This window comes from Camelus bactrianus, chromosome 2 (assembly GCF_048773025.1).
Source record: "Camelus bactrianus isolate YW-2024 breed Bactrian camel chromosome 2, ASM4877302v1, whole genome shotgun sequence".
NCBI classification, from domain to species: Eukaryota; Metazoa; Chordata; class Mammalia; order Artiodactyla; family Camelidae; genus Camelus; species Camelus bactrianus.
Window position 1 is genome coordinate 108,478,699 of NC_133540.1, and position 21,180 is coordinate 108,499,878.

General features: G+C 38.6%; 3 protein-coding genes across 14 annotated transcripts in view; all 3 read left to right on the plus strand.

Annotated features, from left to right (window-relative positions):
- TLR6 (toll like receptor 6) overlaps positions 1–18,589 on the plus strand; it is a 34,068-nt gene extending 15,479 nt beyond the window's left edge. For 2 of the 3 annotated variants that reach the window (XM_074349126.1, XM_010962677.3), the window contains 2 exons: positions 7,686–7,762; positions 9,802–18,589. In XM_074349126.1, coding sequence (XP_074205227.1) covers positions 7,727–7,762; positions 9,802–12,261 — 2,496 coding nt within the window. In that variant the 5' untranslated portion in view covers positions 7,686–7,726 and the 3' untranslated portion in view covers positions 12,262–18,589. The remainder of the gene's footprint in view (positions 1–7,685; positions 7,763–9,801) is intronic. The other variant, XM_045522386.2, reaches the window with a different exon arrangement.
- The window catches only part of TLR10 (toll like receptor 10), a 68,617-nt gene that overhangs the window by 15,383 nt on the left and 32,054 nt on the right, over positions 1–21,180 (plus strand). For 7 of the 9 annotated variants that reach the window (XM_074349150.1, XM_074349141.1, XM_074349164.1 and 4 more), the window contains exon 1: positions 7,719–7,762. The exons of 1 other annotated variant lie outside the window; for it this stretch is intronic. The gene's annotated coding sequence lies outside the window, so the exon portion shown is untranslated. Of the gene's footprint in view, positions 1–7,718; positions 7,763–21,180 lie in introns of those variants that run through there. One more of the 9 variants, XM_074349161.1, reaches the window with a different exon arrangement.
- The window catches only part of TLR1 (toll like receptor 1), a 51,360-nt gene that overhangs the window by 15,382 nt on the left and 14,798 nt on the right, over positions 1–21,180 (plus strand). Inside the window, exon 1 of one of the 2 annotated variants that reach the window (XM_074349236.1) lies at positions 7,721–7,762. The exons of the other annotated variant lie outside the window; for it this stretch is intronic. The gene's annotated coding sequence lies outside the window, so the exon portion shown is untranslated. Of the gene's footprint in view, positions 1–7,720; positions 7,763–21,180 lie in introns of those variants that run through there. 2 annotated transcript variants of the gene reach the window in all.

Sequence of the window (21,180 nt, forward strand, 5' to 3'; positions counted from 1 at the left end):
AGTGTGCCCCCTTAAGTTCCTCCTTACTTCTTGCCCAGTTCTTTTTATTTTCTAGTTTTATTGAGATATAATTGGCATACAACATTGTGTAAGTTCAAGGTCAAAGTGACAATTGGATACACACATATATTGCAAAATGATTAACATGATAAGGTTAGTTATTCATACCCATCACCTCACATAATTACCTTTGTGTGTGTTGATAATATTTATGATCTACTTTTTTTTTTTTTTAGCAACTTTCAAGTATATTATACAGTATTGTTAACTATAGGCACCAGGCTGTACATTAGATCCCCAGAACATCTAGAAGTTTGTACCCTTTGACCAACATCCTCCCATTTCCCCTATTCCCTGGCCCCTGGCAACCACCTTTCTACTCTTTGTTCTATGAGTTTGACTTTTTTAGATTCCACATACAAGTGAGATCATACAGTGTTTGTCTTTCTCTGTCTGATTTACTTTCACTTAGCATAATGCCCTTAAGATCCATTCATATTGTCACAAATGGCAGTATTTCCTTCTTTTTATAGCTGAATAATATTCCACTGTATGTCTGCACCACATTTTCTTTACCCATTCACCCAATGATGGACACTTAGGTTGTTTCCATGTCTTGGCTATTGGGAATAATGCTGCAATGAACATGGGTGTGCATTATCTTCAAGACAGTTATTTAATCTCCTTCAGATACATACCCAGAATTGGGATTGTTAGATCATATGGTAGTTCTGTTTTGAACTGTTTGAGAGACCTCTACTGTTTTCCATAGTGGTTGCACCAATTTCCATTCCCACCAGCAGTGCACAAAGATTCCCTTTTCTCTACATCCTTGTCAACATTTGTTTTTTCTTGTCTTTTTGATAACAGCCATTCTAACAGTTGTGTGGTGATACCTCACTGTGATTTTGATTTGCATTTACTTGGTAATTAGTGATGTTGAGCATCTTTTCATATACCTGTTGGCTATCTCTATGTCTTTGGAAAAATCTCTATTTCATTCTGCCTATTTTAAAATAATATAATTTGGGACTTTTTGTTTTGTTTTGCTTTCGTTATTGAGTTGTATGAGTTCCTTACATATTTTGGATTTTCTCCTATTCTGTATGTTGGCTTTTCATTTTTTGTTTGTTTGTTTGTTTGTTTTTAACATTTTTTATTGATTTATAATCATTTTACAATGTTGTGTCAAATTCCAGTGTTCAGCACAATTTTTCAGTCATACATGGACATATACACACTCATTGTCACATTTTTTTCTCTGTGAGCTACCATAACATTTTGAGTATATTTCCCTGTGCTATACAGTATAATCTTGTTTATCTATTCTACAATTTTGAAATCCCAGTCTATCCCTTCCCACCCTCCGCCCCTCTGGCAACCACAAGTCTGTATTCTCTGTCTATGAGTCTATTTCTGTCCTGTATTTACACTTTGTTTTTGTTTGTTTGTGTTTGTTTGTTTTTTAGATTCCACATATGAGCGGTCTTATATGGTATTTTTCTTTCTCTTTCTGGCTTACTTCACTTAGAATGACATTCTCCAAGAGCATCCATGTTGCTGCAAATGGCATTATGTTGTCGGTTTTTATGGCTGAGTAGTATTCCATTGTATAAATATACCACATCTTCTTTATCCAGTCACCTGTTGATGGACATTTAGGCTGTTTCCATGTTTTGGCTATTGTGAATAGTGCTGCTATGAACATTGGGGTGCAGGTGTCATCCTGGAGTAAGGTTCCTTCTGGATACAAGCCCAGGAGTGGGATTCCTGGGTCATACGGTAAGTCTATTCCTAGTCTTTTGAGGAATCTCCACACTGTTTTCCATAGTGGCTGCACCAAACTGCATTCCCACCAGCAGTGTAGGAGGGTTCCCCTTTCTCTACAGCCTCTCCAGCATTTGTCATTTGTGGATTTTGAATGACGGCCATTCTGACTGGTGTAAGGTGATACCTCATTGTAGTTTTGATTTGCATTTCTCTGATAATTAGTGATATTGAGCATTTTTTCATGTGCCTTTTGATCATTTGTATGTCTTCCTTAGAGAACTGCTTGTTTAGGTCTTCTGCCCATTTTTGGATTGGGTTGTTTTATTTTTTTCTTATTGAGTCGTATGAGCTGCTTATATATTCTGGAGATCAAGCCTTTGTCGGTTTCATCTGCAAAAATTTTCTCTTATTCTGTAGGTTGTCTTCTTGTTTTACTTATGGTTTCCTTTGCTGTGCAGAAGCTTATAAGTTTCATTAGGTCCCATTTGTTTATTCTTGCTTTTATTTCTACTAGGAGAAAATTTTTGAAATGTATGTCAGATAATGTTTTGCCTATGTTTTCCTCTGGGAGGTTTATTGTATCTTGTCTTATGTTTAAGTCTTTGATCCATTTTGAGTTGATTTTTGTATATGGTGTAAGGGAGTGTTCTAGCTTCATTGTTTTAAATGCTGCTGTCCAGTTCATTTTTTGATTGTTTCTGTTTCTGTGCAGAAGACTTGAAGTTTGATAAGCCCTGCTTGTTTATTTTTGCGTTTGTTGCTTATGTTTTTGGTGCCAGATCCAAAAAAATCATTTCCAAGACCAATGTTGAGGAATTTTCTCCTATGTTTTTTTATAGGATTTTTATGGTTTCAGGTCTTTTAGTTAAGGTTTTCATCCATTGTAAATTTTTGTGAGTAGGGTAAATTAGGAGTCTAATTTCATTCTTTTGCAGGTGCATATCCACTTTCCCCAACACAATTTATTGAAAAGACAACCATCACCCCATTGAGTATTCTTGATTCTCTTGTCAAATATTAGTTGATCATATATGTTTGGGCTTATTTCTCAGTTCTTGATTTTTTCCATTAATGTGGATTGTCTGTTTTTATGCCATTACAACACTATTTTAATTACTACGGCTTTGTAATATTTGAAATCAGGAAGTGTGATGCCTCCAGCTTTGCTCTGTCTCAGGATTGTTTTGGCTATGCAGGGTCTTTTGTGGTTCCATATGAATTTTAGGATTATTTTTCATTTCTTTGGAAAATGCCATTGGAATTTGATAGGGATTGCATTAAATCTATAGATGGCTTTGGGTAGTATGGACATCTTAACAACTTTAAGCCTTCTGATCAATGAACATGGCATATCATTACATTTAGTTGTGTCTTCTTCAATTTCTTTCATCAATGCCTCATAGTTTTCAGTGTACAGGTTTTTCACCTCCTTGGTTAAATTTATTCTTAGGTATTTTATTCTTTCTGATGCATTTGTAAGTGGGATTATCTTCTTTATTTCTTTTTCATATAGTTTGTTGTTAGTGCATAGAAACACAATTGATTTTGTATGTTAGTTTTGGGTCCTGTAACTTACTGAATTTGTTTATTAGTTCTAACAGTTTTTTGGTGGAAGCTTTAGGATTCTCTGCATATAAAATCAGATCATCTGCAAACAGAGATAATTTTACTTCTTCCTTTCCAATTGGGATGCCTTTTATTTCTTTTTCTTGCATAATTCCTCTGGTTAGAACTTTCAATATTATGTTAAATAGGAGTGGTGAGAGTGCTTCTTGTCCAGTTCTCACATGATAATGTCCATCACTAACTAGGTGTAGAAATCTTGGAGAACTAGAGGGTGATGGTCTGTAGAAGGAAAACTGAGTATTCTGACCCACTCACATCAATAGCATTGGGGTAAAAGAAATGCTACTTAATTACCTGGTTGTTACTCATCTTTGGTGTTTGACTCAGAGACAAACAGAGAGAGGGACACGATTCTTGTATAAGGAGTCTATTTTCCTGAAACAAAACTTGAGTATGCAGGTTTTCCTTAATACAGCTCCACACACTTTTTCATGAGTGTAGATGCTTTTAGATCCTGCCATTAATTTTCCATCCTTTGTTTTGGGTGGCAAGGTGAGTTTTTGAGAGTTTCTGTGTTTTCTTGGGTGTTTGGGTGGGCAGTTGGCTTGAGATGCTGTGTTGGAGGAGCAGGGAGGGACTTTTTACTACTATATGCTATTTTGTAATGAAATTCCCCCAATTCCGAAGAGTTATTACTTGTCCAAAGAATGACTAATTTAAACTCTACTCATCTATTTTGCTATTTGCAGTATGCCCTCAAGTGATGAGCTTTGGGTTCTTTTATTAATAAAACCGAACAAGAAGAAGCAGTCAAAATCTGTTCTCAATTATTCCTGCTACACAAGGCCCTACTCAAGAAATGTTGTCTGCTTTTGTCCCCTGAGGGGCACCTAGATGCTTTTTTGTGTGTATGCAGATCAGATCCTGCATGGGTTTGAGCAAGCCTCGCAACTATTGCCTCTGTCCCAGTAGCAAATACTGGGTCTGTGGGCTGGTGCACCTGCCTCCCCGCCTCAGCCAGGTAATCTTTTCTCATTCACTCAGCATCATTGTCAATAGAGGCAATGTCCGTAATCCGTTGTAGTACAGTGAGACTTTCTGTTCTCCCTTACATACAGCAGCTTTGTCCTAGCGTGTCTTCTGACTTCTTCGATGTACTCTTTTACTGTTTCTGTATCTTCTATTTTATCAATGTGTCAACTGTAGGAACTTAATGATTTCAGATTATCAAGTGCCAAACTCTGCCTCTCTGAATTTGTTGCTATGGGTCTAATGTGAGATGGAGAAACACATGTACATTTTTATGGGAGTTGTGTCAAAAAATGAGATCCTGTGACTAAAAAAAATCTCCTGGGACTGGAAAGAGCAGTATATGCATTATCTCAACTGCCCCTCTCCAGTCTGTAAGAGCACTTCTAACGTCTACCTGTAGGTGGCTCCAGGCTGGTGTGGTTGTGGGCTCCCCAGCATAGGCGCGGGAGGCTGCCCTGTGGCCCGCACAGCTGCCATTGCTGCTCTCAGGATGCTGCTGTGGGGGCTAGGGGGCATGGAGGCTTGTCTGTCCTTGCCAGGTTTTATTCCCTGTTGGGGATCATAGATGTTTTTCTCTTCAGATCAGAGCCAGGGTGGTGTAGACTCATGAGTGTATGTCTGAGTTTCTGGGACTGGCTTCTTGCTTGACCTTTTGCACAATTTTTGTCCCACCCCTTTGTCTCAATCACAAGCATGGGGTCTGTGGGCTAGTGCATCCCCCTGAGGACCGGGCTAGTTTGGCTTATTATTAATCATATCTTCTCAAATGGCTCCATGAATGGTAGTATCATCTCTGCCAACCCAGCTACAGTTGGCTTAGGTGAGGTCAGTTCATGGAGGAAAAGATTCTAGATAGTTCTTCCTATAGCACAAACCTGGCCTCATTCCTATCCTCATTTGTCCTCACAAAAGGACTGATCCCGCCATATGCCATAGAAATTTAGCCAGCAAGCTACAGGTGAATAGGCCTTCCAACTGGGCCTCGAGGACTTGTCAGCCACTTTCCTCCCCATCCTTTTCATCTCATGTTGACTTGGCCAAATTGAGCTGAGGATCTGAAAGTCTAGCCCACTGCTGGCACCAGGAGTGCCCACCAGGAGGACCTCTCAGGCTCATCTCAGCGTTCAGACACACAAGCCCTAACAGGCCACACTTGGCCCCAGTTTACTCACAAAGATACAGGACGGGGAATAGAGTTCAATTTCTACTTGGTGTTTATAGTTCATACACAGTCCTTTCAGCCTGGATGCTATTTACTGTTCAGTGGTCATTTTTATCATAAGTAATGTTTTCCAGTAACACAGCTGACATTCTCCATGTATCAGGTTTTCAGAAAAGAAATGAGATTAGTCCATGGAGAAGGAGAGAAATGAATTCTTTAGACCTTCTCCCATGATGGGTCGCTGGTGGCAGCCTATGACTGAGCATAGTGCCAAATTGAATACTGGTGTAGGCTCTTGAGAACATCTTGTAGTTTCTGGGAGTAGCTCCCTTTGTACAATTTTAGACGATCAAACTGATAAGTATAACATTTTGAGGGTATAAAAGGACTGTTCTTTGAAAAACAATAAAGGATTCTCTGAGTCTAATGAAAAGAGACTATAGGCACGTAGTTAACTTTTAAAACTGAAAGTCTTTGTCAGAATGGCCATATCATTAAAAAGTCCACAAACAATAAATGCTGGAGGGGGTGGGGAGAAAAAGGAATCCTCCTACACTGCTGGTGGGACTGCAGTTTGGTGCAGCCATTATGGAAAATAGTATGGGGATTCCTTAAAAAACTGAAAATAGACTTACCATATGATCCAGCAATCCCACTCCTGGGCATATAGCTGGAGGAAACTCTAATTTAAAAAGACACTTGCACCCCAATTTTCATAGCAGCACTATTTATAATAGCCAAAACATGAAAGCAACCTAAATGTCCATTAACAGATGACTGGATAAAGAAGATGTGGTCTATTTATACAATGGAATACTACTCAGCCATAAAAAGAATAAAATAATGTCATTTGCAGCAACATGGGTGGACCTCGAAATCATCATTCTAAGTGAAGCTAGCCAGACAGAGAAAGAAAAATATCACATGAGATCACTCGTATGTGGAATCTAAAAAAAAATACAAATGAACTTACTTACAAAACACAAACAGATTCACAGACATGTAAATAAACTTAGGAGTACCAGAGGGGGAAGGGGTAGGGAGGGATAAATTGGAAGTTTGGGATTTGTAGATACTAACTACTATAAAATAGATATTATGAAAGATAAACAACAAGGTCCTACTGTAGTGCACAGGGAACTATATTCCATACCTTGTAATGCCTGTAATGAAAAAGAATGTGAAAAGAAATACATACATATATATATATACACACACACATATATATATATTAAAAACTGAATCACTACACTGCACACCAGAAATTAACACATTGTAAATCGACTTTACTTCAATTAAAAAAAGTCTTTGTCTAGAAAGTCAATGCCTGTGCTTCCTCAGGGACATTTCTATTGATTTCTCTTCTTCTCCTTTAAAAAAAAATTAATGGACTTTATTTTTAGAGCAGTTTTATGTTTACAGAAAAATTGAGGAAATAGACCAGACAGTTCCCAAATACCCCCTCTCCACTGCACACAGTTTTCCGTATTATAACATTTCGCATTAATGTGGTGCAGTTGTTATAATTGGTGAGCCAATATTGATATATTATTATTAACTAAGGTCTATCATTTACATAGGATTCAGTCTTTGTGTTGTACAGTTCTATGGGTTTTGACAAATGCATAAGGTCTTATATCCGCCATTACAATATCATATGAAATAGTTTCACTGCCCTAAAAATCCTCTGTACTCTGTCTATTCATCCCTCTCTCCCCCAGCCCCCTGCAACCACTGATCTTTTTATTGTCTCTTTAGTTTTGCCTTTTCCAGAATGTTACAGAGTTGCAATCATATGGTTGGTAGCCTTTTCAGATTGGTTTATTTTACTTAGCAATCTGCATTTTGGTTCCTCTATGACTTTTTGTGGCTTGATAGCTCACTTCTTATTGCTGAATAATATTCCATTGTATGGATATACCACAGTTTATCTTTTTACCTATTGAAGAATATCTTGTTGCTTTCAGTTTTTGGCAGTAATAAATAAAACTTCTATAAACATCCATGTGCAGGTTTTTGTGTGAACATAGATTTTTAATTCATTTGGATAAACAATTAGGAGTGTGATTGTTGGATCATATGATAAGACTATGTTTGGCTTTGTAAGAAACTGTCAGACTATCTTCTAAAGTATCTGTACCATTTTAAATTTCAGCAATAAGAGTCCCTGTTGTTCCATACCCTCAGCAACATTTGATGTGGTTTCATGATTGGCCAGGATTGTTTGGACAGGTATGTAGTGGTTTTTCATTGTTGCTTTAATTTGCAATTCTCTGATGACATATGGTATCAAGTTATCTTTTCATGCCCTCATTTACCATTTGTATATCTTCTTTGGCAAGACATCTGTTCAGATCTTTTGCCCATTTAAAAATTGTGTTGTTTATTTTCTTATTGAGTTCGAGTTCTTCATTTTTTTTACTGACATATAGTTGATTTACAATGTTGTGTTGGTTTCTGGTGATTCAGTTTAATACATATATATACATACATACATATACACACACACATACATATTTTCATTACAGGTTTTTATAAGCTATTGAATATACTTCCCTGTGATATACAGTAGGACCTTGTTTATCTATTCTGTATATAGTAGTTTGTATCTGAGTTCTTTCTATATTTTGGATACAAATTCTTCATCAGACATGTGTTCTGCAAATATTTTCTCCCAGTCTGTGGCTTGTCTTTTCATTTTTCTAAGTGTATCTTTTGCAAAGCAGAAAATTTTAATTTTAATGAAGTCCAGCGTAACAATTTTTTCTTCCATGGATTGTGCTTTTGATGTTGTGTCAAAAAAGTCATTGCCAAATTCATGGTCACCTAGATTTTCTCCTGTACCAGCCTCTAGAAGTTTCATAGTTTTGTATTTTACATTTAGATCTGTGATCCATTTTGAGTTAGACCTTCAGTTTTATTGCATGTGGAACGTCTAGTTGTTCCAGCACCATTTGTTAAAAGGACTATCCTTTCTTCACCAAATTGACTTTGCTCCTTTGTCAAAGGTCAGTTGACTATATTTATGTGGGTCGATTTTTGAGCTATCTATCTGTCCATTCTTACACCAACACCACACTGTCTTAATTACTGTAGCTTTATGTAAGACTTGAAGTTGGGTGTTGTCAGTTCTCTTTGTTCTTTTTATTCTTTTTCTCTATGAATAGAAAATACTTTCTTATTTCTTTGCATGCCTCATAGTTCTTTTGAGTAAAGCAGACATTTTGAATATGATAATGGGGTGACTCTGGAAACATCAGAGTGTGGTAACTCAGATACGCTTCTCTCCCAGCGTTTGTTGTTGCTGCTTGCTATGGGTTATGGCTGTTTGTTTGTTTAGTGATGTTTTGAAACTATATTTATAAAGACTGTATTCCTTCTTATGTGTGACCATTGAATTCTGTTCCATTGGCTTAGTTGTCAGCTAGTGATTCAGCAGAGATTTTCTTTTTTTAGCATTTTTTATTGAGTTATAGTCATTTTACAATGTTGTGTCCATTTCCAGTGTAGAGCACAATTTTTCAGTTATACATAAACATACATATATTCATTGTCGCATTTTTTTTTTGGCAGAGATTTTCTTAAACATCTGGAGAAGAAAATAAAATGAAAGAAAAAACAAAATTTCTGATCTTTACAGACTGACTCTGTGCTTCTCCAGACTGTTTACAACTCTGCCTTAGCCTCTCCTTTCTGCTTGCACAGAGCCTAAAAATCAACTAGAGGCAAAAGCCTGGGATTTGCTCAGGTCTTCTGTGAGCATGCCTCCAGCCCTGGGCATGTGCGTGACCTTCTAGGTTGTCTGGTATACAGAGCTTTCCAAAGCCCTTCTCCCATTTTCCTCCTTTCCCAGCCTCTTCCTTCTCTGGCTTTTTGGTTGTCTGTTGCCTGCCCCATTTGTGATCTTTTGTTCCAAGTAGCTGTGACTGGTATATATGCCTTTAAAGGTTTTTGAAACACTGCCCAGGAGGCTGGTCCAGCCCTGAGGAAGTTCTGAGTTGGGTGAAACAAAGGCAAGGTCCTGAGTGGATCCCTCAGAGAGCCACCAGCCAGGTTAGAACACACAACCACAGTTCTTTGATAACAAGATCTCTATTGCCTTTTCTGGCACAAGCAACTGGTATAACTGGAAAAAAGAACACATTAAATGATGGGGACAGAAATGATTCGGGTAGTGAATGATGAACTCACTGAGACTTTGTGTTTAGTAAGTCGAGGTTTGAGAGCAATCATCCAATCTTTACACATCTTAACATGTATTATGTTTCTAGAATTTGGATGCATATCAAGATGTTCTGAAGTACAGCAGCAACCCTTTGAGGGATGGCCACTTCAACACCATGACCAAAGACAAAGACTCTACTGTCAGAAGCTTTCATTTTGTTTACATCATGACTTTAATATTTGTAACCATAATCCAGTTCTCTGATGAAAGCGAATTTGTGGTAGACATGTCAAAACTAGGCCTTACTCATGTTCCAAAAGACCTGCCACCAGAAACCAAAGTCTTAGATTTGTCTCAAAACAACATATCAGAGCTTCACCTCTCTGACGTCAGCTTTCTCTCAGGGCTGAAAGTTTTGAGGCTTTCTCGTAATAGAATTCAGTGCCTTGATGTTAGTATTTTCAAGTTCAACCAGGATTTGGAATATTTGGATTTATCTCACAATCGCTTGCAGAAGGTGTCCTGCCATCCCATCATGAGTCTCAAGCATTTAGACCTCTCATTCAATGACTTTGATGCCCTGCCCATCTGCAAGGAATTTGGCAACTTGACTCAACTGAATTTCTTGGGATTAAGTGCTACAAAGTTCCAACAATTAGATCTACTGCCAATTGCTCACTTGCATCTAAGTTGCATCCTTCTGGATTTGGAAGGTTATTATGTGAAAGAAAATGAGAAAGAAAGTCTTCAAATTCTGAATACAGAGGAACTTCACCTTGTTTTTCACCCAAATAACTTCTTCTCTGTCCAAGTGAACTTATCAGTTAATAGTTTAAGGTGCTTACAACTGACTAATATTAAATTGAATGATGACAACTGTCAAGTTTTACTTAAATTTTTGACAGAACTCACTAGAGGGCCAAACTTACTGAACTTTACCCTCAACCACATAGAAACAACTTGGAAATGTTTGATTAGAGCTTTTCAATTCCTTTGGCCCAAACCAATAGAATATCTCAATATTTACAATTTGACAATAGTTGAAAGCATTGATGAAGAAGACTTTACTTATCAAAAAACAACATTGAAAGCATTGAAAATGGAACATGTTATAAACAGAGTTTTTCTTTTTTCACAGACAGCATTATACACAGTGTTTTCTGAGATGAACATTATGATGTTAACCATATCAGACACATTTTTTGTACATATGCTTTGTCCGCAAGTACCAAGCACATTTAAGTTTTTAAACTTTACTCAGAATGTTTTCACAGATAGTGTTTTTCAAAATTGCAACACTTTAGCTAGATTGGAGACACTTATCTTACAAAAGAATAAATTAAAAGACCTTTTCAAAGTAGGTCTCATGACTAAGGATATGCTATCTTTGGAAATACTGGATGTTAGCTGGAATTCTTTGGAATATGATAGACATGATGGAAACTGCATTTGGGTTGGGAGTATAGTGGTGTTAGATTTGTCTTCAAATATACTTTCTGACTCTGTTTTCAGATGTTTACCTCCCAGGGTCAAGGTTCTTGATCTTCACAATAACAGAATAAGGAGCATCCCTAAAGATGTCACCAGTCTAGAAGCTTTGCAAGAGCTCAATGTTGCTTTCAATTTTTTAGTCCACCTTCCTGGATGTGGTACCTTTAGCAGCCTTTCTGTACTGATCATTGACTATAATTCAGTTTCCAACCCATCAGCTGATTTCTTCCAGAGCTGCCAGAAGATTAGGTCCCTAAAAGCAGGGAACAATCCATTCCAATGTACATGTGAGCTAAGAGACTTTATCCAGGGTATAGGCCAAGTACCAAGTGAAGTGGTAGAGGACTGGCCTGATTCTTATAAGTGTGACTATCCAGAAAGCTATAAGGGAACCCCACTAAAGGACTTCCACGTATCTCAATTATCCTGCAACACAGCTCTGCTGATTGTCACCATTGGGGTCACTGGGCTGCTGGTGGCTGTTACCGTGACCGTCCTCTGTATCTACTTGGATCTTCCCTGGTATCTCAGGATGCTGTGTCAGTGGACCCAGACCCGGCACAGGGCTAGGAATGTACCCTTAGCAGAACTCCAAAGAACTCTCCAGTTCCATGCTTTTATTTCATACAGTGAACATGATTCTGCCTGGGTGAAGAATGAACTGGTACCTTGCCTAGAAAAAGAAGATATAAAGATTTGTCTTCATGAGAGGAATTTTGTTCCCGGCAAGAGCATCGTGGAAAATATCATAAACTGTATTGAGAAAAGTTACAAGTCCATCTTTGTTTTGTCTCCCAACTTTGTTCAGAGTGAGTGGTGCCATTATGAACTCTACTTCGCCCACCACAACCTCTTCCATGAAGGATCCAATAACTTAATCCTGATCTTGCTAGAACCCATTCCACAGAACAGCATTCCTGGCAAGTATCACAAGCTGAGGGCTCTCATGGCACAGCGGACTTACTTAGAATGGCCCAAGGAGAAGAGCAAACATGGACTTTTTTGGGCTAATATTAGAGCTGCTTTTAATATGAAATTAACACTGATCACCAAAAATGATGATGTACCAACTTAATGAAAAAAAAAAAACCAGAAAATTCAACTTAAGAAACTCTCATTAACTTGGATTCTGATGAACATGGTGGTTTTAAGTTATTTTCAGATGATGACTCCGTTATCTCCATGCATTCATGGAAGACCTAAAAATTAAACCAGGCTGAGGGCTGAGGTGGTGCTCAGACTTGCCAGTTACAGGGAGCTCAGTCTCTTCTGGTTGAACCATTCCATTTCAAATTGAAGCAGTCTCTTCTGAGTAAATGCTCAGTCATTCAAGGACCTTCCTTTTCTCTTCTCCTTTCCCAAATGGATTTTGTGTGAGCAGGAGTTTATGGGACCTCATGGCAGCAAGGAAAGGGTCTACCTCAGAACTGTATGCAATGGTGCTTGGGCTGTTCTGTGGATCCTCACTTGCCTCTGGATGGGTTCTGTCATCCTACTCAATTTTGGGACTTGGGAAAAAATTAGAGCAGTTATAGAAAATAAAGACTTTTTTTTCACATCTGAGTAATCGTTTATGACATGTTTGACCTTGCTACACAAATATGCAATTAACCAGTGGGGACGCATGGCATAATAGTTTATGTATATAATGGGAAAGATAGCCTTAGTCATAGGCTGTTGAGGCCAAAGACATGATTTACCTGCTTGCCGAGGAAACTCAGAGCCAAATTTATTTGTAACTGGTTATGGAATAGGAGTTTTCTGGTTGTGTTAGACTTTTGGCGACGCCTCAAAGCTGCCAAAAGGTAGTAAATACCACCACATTTTAAACTGAGATACTAGGCACAGCCAGGCTGGACTTACTAAAAAATAGCAGAAAGAGGCCAGTATCTCTCAGCTCATATTACCCATCTCCAGAAGGCTGGATTCAAAAGGGTGACTAGAGAGTCTTTAAGGGGAGGTTCTAGACCTATGGGGAGAATGCTTTGGATTTCCTTCAAAGCCTAAGAAGAGGGACTCTAGGCTTAGAAGAGTAGCCTGTCATCCCACTCCCAGCCTGGAAGCTTGCAGAGTAACGGGAACGCTCAGGTCCAGTGCAGCAGACAGTGTTTGGTGTGAGAGCTCTCAGAAGAGCTGGATGAATGTCCCCTAGAGTTTTGAGAGTGAGGTGGGTATTGTGAACATAGAGATCAGTAAATAATGCTTTGCAAATACAGGTGCTTGGTAAATATTTGTTGAATGAATGGACAAAGTGCTTCCCATCTGGGGAATTCAGAAGGTGAGAGGTTGGCTTGGATGGCCCAAAGTGACAGGGCCCCCTGCTTAAAACCTTCTAATGACCTCCCCTTGCAGTTAGTTAGAAGAAAAGTCGAGCCCCTATCATGACCTGCTGTCACGGTGAGGGTGAGAATGGGAGTCAAGGAGACGGGGTGGGGTTGCCTGTCGCATGACGGTTATCGAGAAGAGTGGTGTATCGGTCCGACAGTGCTGCCAGAACAAAGCACCACAGGCTGGGCGGCTTGGACAACAGGAATGTATTCCTCACAGTTCTGACATTCTGGAAGTCTGAAAAAGGGAGAGATTGGCAAAAAGAAGGGGTTGGATGAGTATGAGAGCAGGGGAAAGACAGTGACTCCACGACTGGACTCAGGGATATAGGAGAGAATGAATGCTAACAAGAGTAAGAATGCAAAACACAATACTGGGAAAGGAGGAGGTCAATTTCTGTCTTGGTTTCTGGAGATTGGTTTGATTAGAAAGGAATGAGAATACATTTCAGGCAGTGAAAGGGACCTGAAGGGATTTTTAAAGCCAAAGGACCTTTCTGGGGGTTTTTAATTACAGTTTATAAGGAATTTCAACAGAGTCAAGTCTAAATATGAACTGGATTCTAAAATTCTCCCCTTCTCCCACCCCTTAGTGATATTGTGAGCAGATTTCAGATCTCTTTGGTCCTTTTGAGGTATTAGTAATGGAATCTAGCTTAAAATCTTCAATCTCCAATTCCATCTAAAGCTCTTCTCTGTTCCCCACGTATAAGCTAGGCTTACAGCTCAGTCTTCGCGTGTGTACAGTGAGGAGGGCGTGGTCTACCTGAGATGCATGCTTCCTGGTCCGCCCTCTCCCAGGTCTAGCTTTCTGATGTGGAGACCAGGAATGAGGGGCAGAAAGGCAGATGTTTGATTCTGTGACTGTGTCTATTAAGGTACGGGCTGAACTGCAGGACAGGGAGACCCCAAACGTAGAGCTCAAATAACATAGAAATTTATTCTTTCTTAAATAATTGGTCAAATATAGTTAGGAAGTCCAGGATAGGTAGCTGACTCTACTCCACAAAGCCATTCAAGGGCTCAGGCTGGCCAGTTAGCTCTGTTCCACATACTCTTGTCTTCTCTGGCCTCCATTCTCCTTTATATGGAATCACAAGAATGAATGAAGTCCTCCTGTGCCTCTTCTGAGTCTGAGGACCAAGGCAAGCTGAGGTGGAGGCACACCGCCATTCCCAGGGATGTGCCACCACAGTCTCTGATTGCTTGTTGGCAAGGTTTACTCCAACAGAAATCTCCAGGGAAGTAGATACCAGTCCCTCTGTTTCCTTACACACCTGAACTCCCCAGGGCATGGGTAATGTTCTCTAAGGCTGCTCAGAAAGGGAATGTCCTTGGCGGGAAGTTCAGGGGTGTCCTGCACATTTGTGCATCAAAGCAACCATCCACCTGAAGAGAGAGAGAACTAGTCTTCCTGTCTAGTCTCCATGAGTGATTCTACCAGCAAACCCATTGCACTTGGCTTGGGAAGGAGAGGATGCCACCTCTCCCACTGGAGAAGAGGGTGCAGCGTTATATCATAAACACCAATATCTCAGTGCTGCTGGTGCTCTCTGCCCTCCCCTGAATTCTTGTGTATCTGGGAAATGTGAGGATGGGGTGATGGTGAGGAGGCACTATTTGGTTCAACTGCTTTTTAGAATGCCCTGATGGGACGGCTTAGCCCCATCTGTTGGCAGCTCTCTTTAGAATGTGGAGTAAGTAACACTAGGCTTTGGTTTTGGACCCAAGTCATAGGAAAAGTTCCAGTCAGCACCCTATTCCATAATCCATAGAATCAACAGATGGAAAGGGAAACTAAAATTGTTGGTGGGCTCTGGAATTATATGGCAGATTAACAGCCTAAAAATCTGTCCTATATTTGGATTAAACAATCGTAAAAATAGACATAGCATTCATAGTAATAGAAGAAAAGGCGGAGAATAATGGTATGGATATACATCCATTGGTTCAGAAAGTCTACTTCATGGAATATATCCTAAGGAAATAATTGCTCATATACATCCTAAGGAAATGTATGAACAAGCTGCTTACTGCAGAGTTGTTTATAATAATAATACAATGTTTGGAAACAACTTCAACACCCAACAATAGCCAATTGGTTGAATACATTGTTAATTAAAATATTTTAAAAATACATTATAAGTAAAATGGAACATTATTCAGCCAATAATAACAAAGTTGTAGGTGGATATTTACTGATATGAAAAGATATTTATGATGTAGTATAGACGAATAAAAACAGATTACAAAACAGAATACATGGTCCAATGTCATCTGAGGGGTGTGTGTGTAAATTGTGCAAACTTTCTGAACAGCAATTTGGTAGCAGGAGTCAAGAGCCTAAAGCATGTTCACGTACATAGGAAAAAGTCTGCATAGTTGCTATGAAAATGATATTGGTGTGTCTCTATAGGATGAGACTATAATTGATTTGAAATTTTTGTTTTTATTTATTTATATTTCCTGATTTTTTCTTCAGTAAACATTACTTGGATAATAAAAATTAAAATGACTAAAAAATTATCTTTGAGAAGAACACATACACACATATTTATTTGACCTTGTTATGAAGAAGATCTTTCTAAACCTAAACACAAAATGTGGCAGTGGTCTGCTGGAGCTAGTTTGTATAGGCTTATGGAAACCACTAGTTAAACATTCAGGAATTTTGCAAGCAGGTCGGTTGGTAGCTAGAAATGAATTACAGTGGAAATACTTATGCTGCAGATATTGTCTGGTGCTACAAATGAGGGTTTTTGGTTTTTTTGTAACTTGGTTTACCAGCACACAACTAAATGACAGGAATAGCAAAGAGAAAAGCAACTTACTTGTTTATATAAAAAGTACAAGAAGATCATGAAATAAAGACGTAAGCAATGAGCAAAGAAGTTTCCAAAAAGTCTGCCAGAGGGTTAGTATCAGTAACATAAAAAAGAACGTATAATTAAATAGTAAAAACATAATACTGATATAGAAATAGGCAAATGACATGAACAAGTAATTCACAAAAGTGATAGAAATTGTCAACAAACATGAAAAATCATCCAAGGCATTTATTCATTCCTTTCAGGAATTATTCTAAGGTGACAGTGAAAAAACACTTGGACCAAGATTGTGTACAAAGGTGCTTGTTGATGTTTTGTAAAACTGAAAGAGGGACCCTCCCTTCAGGTCAGTAGCTGGAGATGAGGCTGGCCTTTGCCTAAGATTTACTCAGGTGGCAATTTAAAAAATTTGCTGGAAAGTTTTAAGTAGTTAGGGAGAATTAATTAAAAGCTAAATGTCTAAGTGATGCCATTTTTCAGTCCCAGCCAACTTCATGGGGCACACTTTGAGGTCTGGGGTCAGTTGGAGAGAGGAATTGTGCTTTTCGCTGGGAGAGTAGGGAGGGAGGGAAGGAATGGAACACAACCATGAGTACAGCTGACCCTTGAACAATACGAATTTGAACTGCACTAGTCCACTTACACAGATTTTTTCAATACATAGCACTACACAGTTCTCGGCTGAATCCATGGTTGGGGAACCACAGATTGTAGGGCCCACTGTAAAGTTATATATGGGTTAGGTGCCCCTAACACCTGCTTTGTTCAATGGTTAACTGTACTAACCCTGTTGTGAGAGGCACCTCCAAACCAGGGCACTGTAGTTAGAGCATTTGTTTTCTTCCCTGTTGACTAAGAAACCATACTCTCTACCTCTTCCTGATGAAAAACACTCAACACACTAGGAATAGATGGGAACTTCCACAGCCTGATAAAAAAGCATAGATGAAAAACTCACAGCTAACATCATACTTAATGGTGAAATACTCAAAGTTGTCTCCCAAATTCGGAACCAGACAAGGATGTTTGCTCTCACCACTCCTGTTCCACGTTGTACTGGGAGTGCTAGCGACGGCAATCAGGCAAGAACGTGTTACAAAATCATCCATATCAGGAAAGAAGAAGATGACATTTTGCAGATAACATGATCTTGTTTGTAGAAAACACTAAAAAACTATTAGGCAATCTACAGATTTAGTGTGATCCCTATCAAGTTACCCAGGACATTTTTCACAGAACTAGAACAAATAATCCTAAAATTTATATGGAATCACTAAAGACTCAGAATTGCCAAAGCAATCCTGAAGAAAAAGAATGAAGCTGGAGGAATAACCCTCCCAGACATCAGTCAATTCTACAGAGCCACAGTAATCGAAACAGCATAATATTGGTACAAAAAACAGACATATGGATCAATGGAACAGAATAGAGAGCCCAGAAATAAACACAGAGACTTTTGGGCAATTAATCTTTGACAGAGGAGGCAAGAATATACAATGGAGTAAAGACAGTCTCTTCAGCAAGTGGTGTTGGGAAAACTGGACAGCTGCATGTAAATCAATGAAGTTAGAATACTCCTCGGGGAGGATATAGCTCAAGTAGTAGAGCATATGCCTTGCATGCATAAGATCATGAGTTCAATCCCCAGTACCTCCTCTAAAAATAAGTAAATAAATGAACCTAATTACCTACCCCCCAAAAATAAACTTAAGGGGAAGGTATAGCTCAAGTGGTAGAGTGCATGCTTAGCATGCATGAGGTCCTGTGTTCAGTCCTCAGTACCTCCTCTAAAAATAAATAAACTGAATTACCTCACCCACCCTGCCAAAATAAAATAATTAAATAATGCAATAATAAATAAAGTATTTTTTTATGTTTAAAAAAAAAAAAAGAATATTCCCTCACACCATACACAAAAATAAACTCAAAATGGCTTAAAGACTTAAACATAAGACTATAAACCTCTTAGGACAAAACATAGGCAAAATGTTCTCTGATAAAAATCTTAGCAATGTTCTCCTAGGACAGTCTACCCAGGCAATAGAAATAAAGGCAAAAGTAAACAGATGGGACCTAATCAAACTTATAAGCTTTTGCACAGCAAAGGAAACCATAAGCATAACAAAAAGACAACCTACGGAATGGAAGAAAATATTTGCAAAAGATGAGACTGAGCTTAATTTTCAGAAGATATAAACAGCTCATATAGCTTGTTAAAAAAAAAAAAAAACCCAAACAAAGAAACAAACCAAACAATCCAATACAAAAATGGGCAGAAGACCTAAACAAGCAATTCTCCAATGAAGATGTACAAATGGCCAATAAGCACATGAAAAAATGCTCACTATCACTAATTATCAGAGAAATGCAAATCAAAATTACAATGAGGTATCACCTCACAGCAGTCAGAATGGCCATCATTCAAAAGTCCACAAATGATAAATGCTGGAGAGAGTGTGGAGAAAAGGGAATCCTCCTACACTCTGTGGGAACATAGTTTTGTGTAGCAGTTATGGAAAACAGTATGGAGATTCCTCAAAAAACTAAAAATAGCCTTACCACTTGATCCAGCAATTCCACTCCTGGGCATATATCCAGGGGGAACTTTAATTCAAAAAGATACATGCACCCCAATGTTCATAGTAGCACTATTTACAATAACCAAGACATGGAGACAGCCTAAATGTCCATCGACAGATGACTGGATAAAGAAGTTGTATTCAATGGAATAATACTCAGCTATAAGAAATAATAAAATAATGCCATTTGCAGGAACATGGATGGACCTGGAGATTGTCATTCTAAGTAAGCCAGAAAGACAAAGAAAAATATCATATGATATCATTTATATGTGGAATCTAAAAAAAAGACAAACTTATTTATGAAACTGAAACAGACTCACAGACATAGAAAACTAACTTATGATTACTGGGGGGTGAAGGGGGTGGAAAGGGATAAATTAGGAGTTTGGGATTTGCAGATACTAATTACTATATATAAAATAAATAAACAAGTTTATACTGTATAGCACATGGAACTATATTCAATTTCTTGTAGTAACCTATAATGAAAAAGAATATAAAAATGAATATATGTATATATATATATGTATGACAGAACTATTATGCTGTACACCAGAAATTGACACAACATTGTAAGCTGACTATACTTTAATTAAAAAAAACTATTAGAACTAATAAGTTCAACAAGATTGCAAAAAAGATAAACAAATGACTAATATACACATGAAAAGATGCTCAATATCATTAGGTATCAAAGAAATGCAAATTAAAACCATAATGGCATATCGCTTTATTCCCAATAAGAAGGCTAGAATGAAAGTCAGATGATAAGAAGTGTTAGCAAGGATGTGGAGAAATTGGAGCCCTTATGCACTGCTGAGGGAAATGTAAAATGGTGCAGCTAGCCTGGAATGCCTCAAAAGGCTACACATAGTTACCATATGATGCAGCAATTCCACACCTAAGTGTACACCCAAGCGAAAATATGTCTACCAAAAACTTGTACATGAATGTTCATATATTCATGACAGCCATAAGTGTAAACAACCCAAGTGTCCATCAACTGATGAATGGATAAATAAAATGTGGTATAACCATACAATGGAAAGTTATGTAGAAAAAAAAATGAAATCCTGACACATGCTATAACATGGATGAACCTTGAAAACACTAGGCTAAGTAAAAAAAAAAAAAAAAAAAAGACACAAGGAACCACATAGTACATGATTCTATTTATATGAAATGTCCAAAATAGGCAAATCTATAAGAGATTAGTGCAATCTATAGTGGCTGTCTAGGGCTGGGGCATATGGGGCATTGAAGGGTGACAGCTAAGGGGTATGGTTCTTCTTTTTAGGGTGATGAAAATGTTCTAAATTGTGGTAATGGTTGCACAATTCTACGAATATACCTAAAGTCATTGAATTGTACACTTTAAGTGGGTGAAATATTCTATGGTAGTGTCAGCCGAGGGAGGCTGATGTGGGGTTCTAGGGGGTAAGCGGCCCAAACGAAAAAATGCACGAGAAGTTGCCACACTGCCGGACAGTCTTCAGCCAGAGACACCACGGGGTTAACAACACTTTATTGCCACAGGGAGGTGCGCGCCTGTGATGCACCTGTCCTGCTTTTATCTGTTTTCGGTCAGCACACGCGCGGTCTGAGTTTCTTTGTTCATTAGGCTTACAGAATATCTCTAGCACATGCGTACTTCTATTTTCTTTGTTCTAAAGCTTATATAATTGACGCATGCGTGGAGCAATTATTTACTGCATACTACAAACACGCTCTGTAATTGTGGCCTTGGGTCCCACAGCCTTAACTTATCTCAAGGCTCTGGCTGTGGCCTTGGGTCCCACGGCCTTAACTCATCTCAAGGCCAGCTCACATTCCACCCCCTAGGTCGTGGGGACCCTAGCCCATAGGGCAGAGCATTGTGCCCCAAAACCACAACAATACAGAGTACAGCATCCTACCAATACACAGGCAGCTACAAAAGCCAGGACAGTTAGGCTCCATCTCCAGGAGGGCGTCAAGGATGACCACTAATTTTTAAGGGGGTCTTGAGTTACATAATCTATGCAATCCAATTCCTGACCTATTTCATGCTGTGCCTTAGCTACTTCCTTCTGGTGACCTGGTATATAGATACAACATTCAATATGTAACATAGCACACGTGCCACCCTGGCTTGCAGTGAGAATATCTAATGCCATTCTATTTTGTAAGACCACCTTTCACATCTGGATAGTCTCATCTAACAATTCCTCTATAGCTCTCCTAGTAACATTCAGCACAGCTGATACGTGCTGAGCCA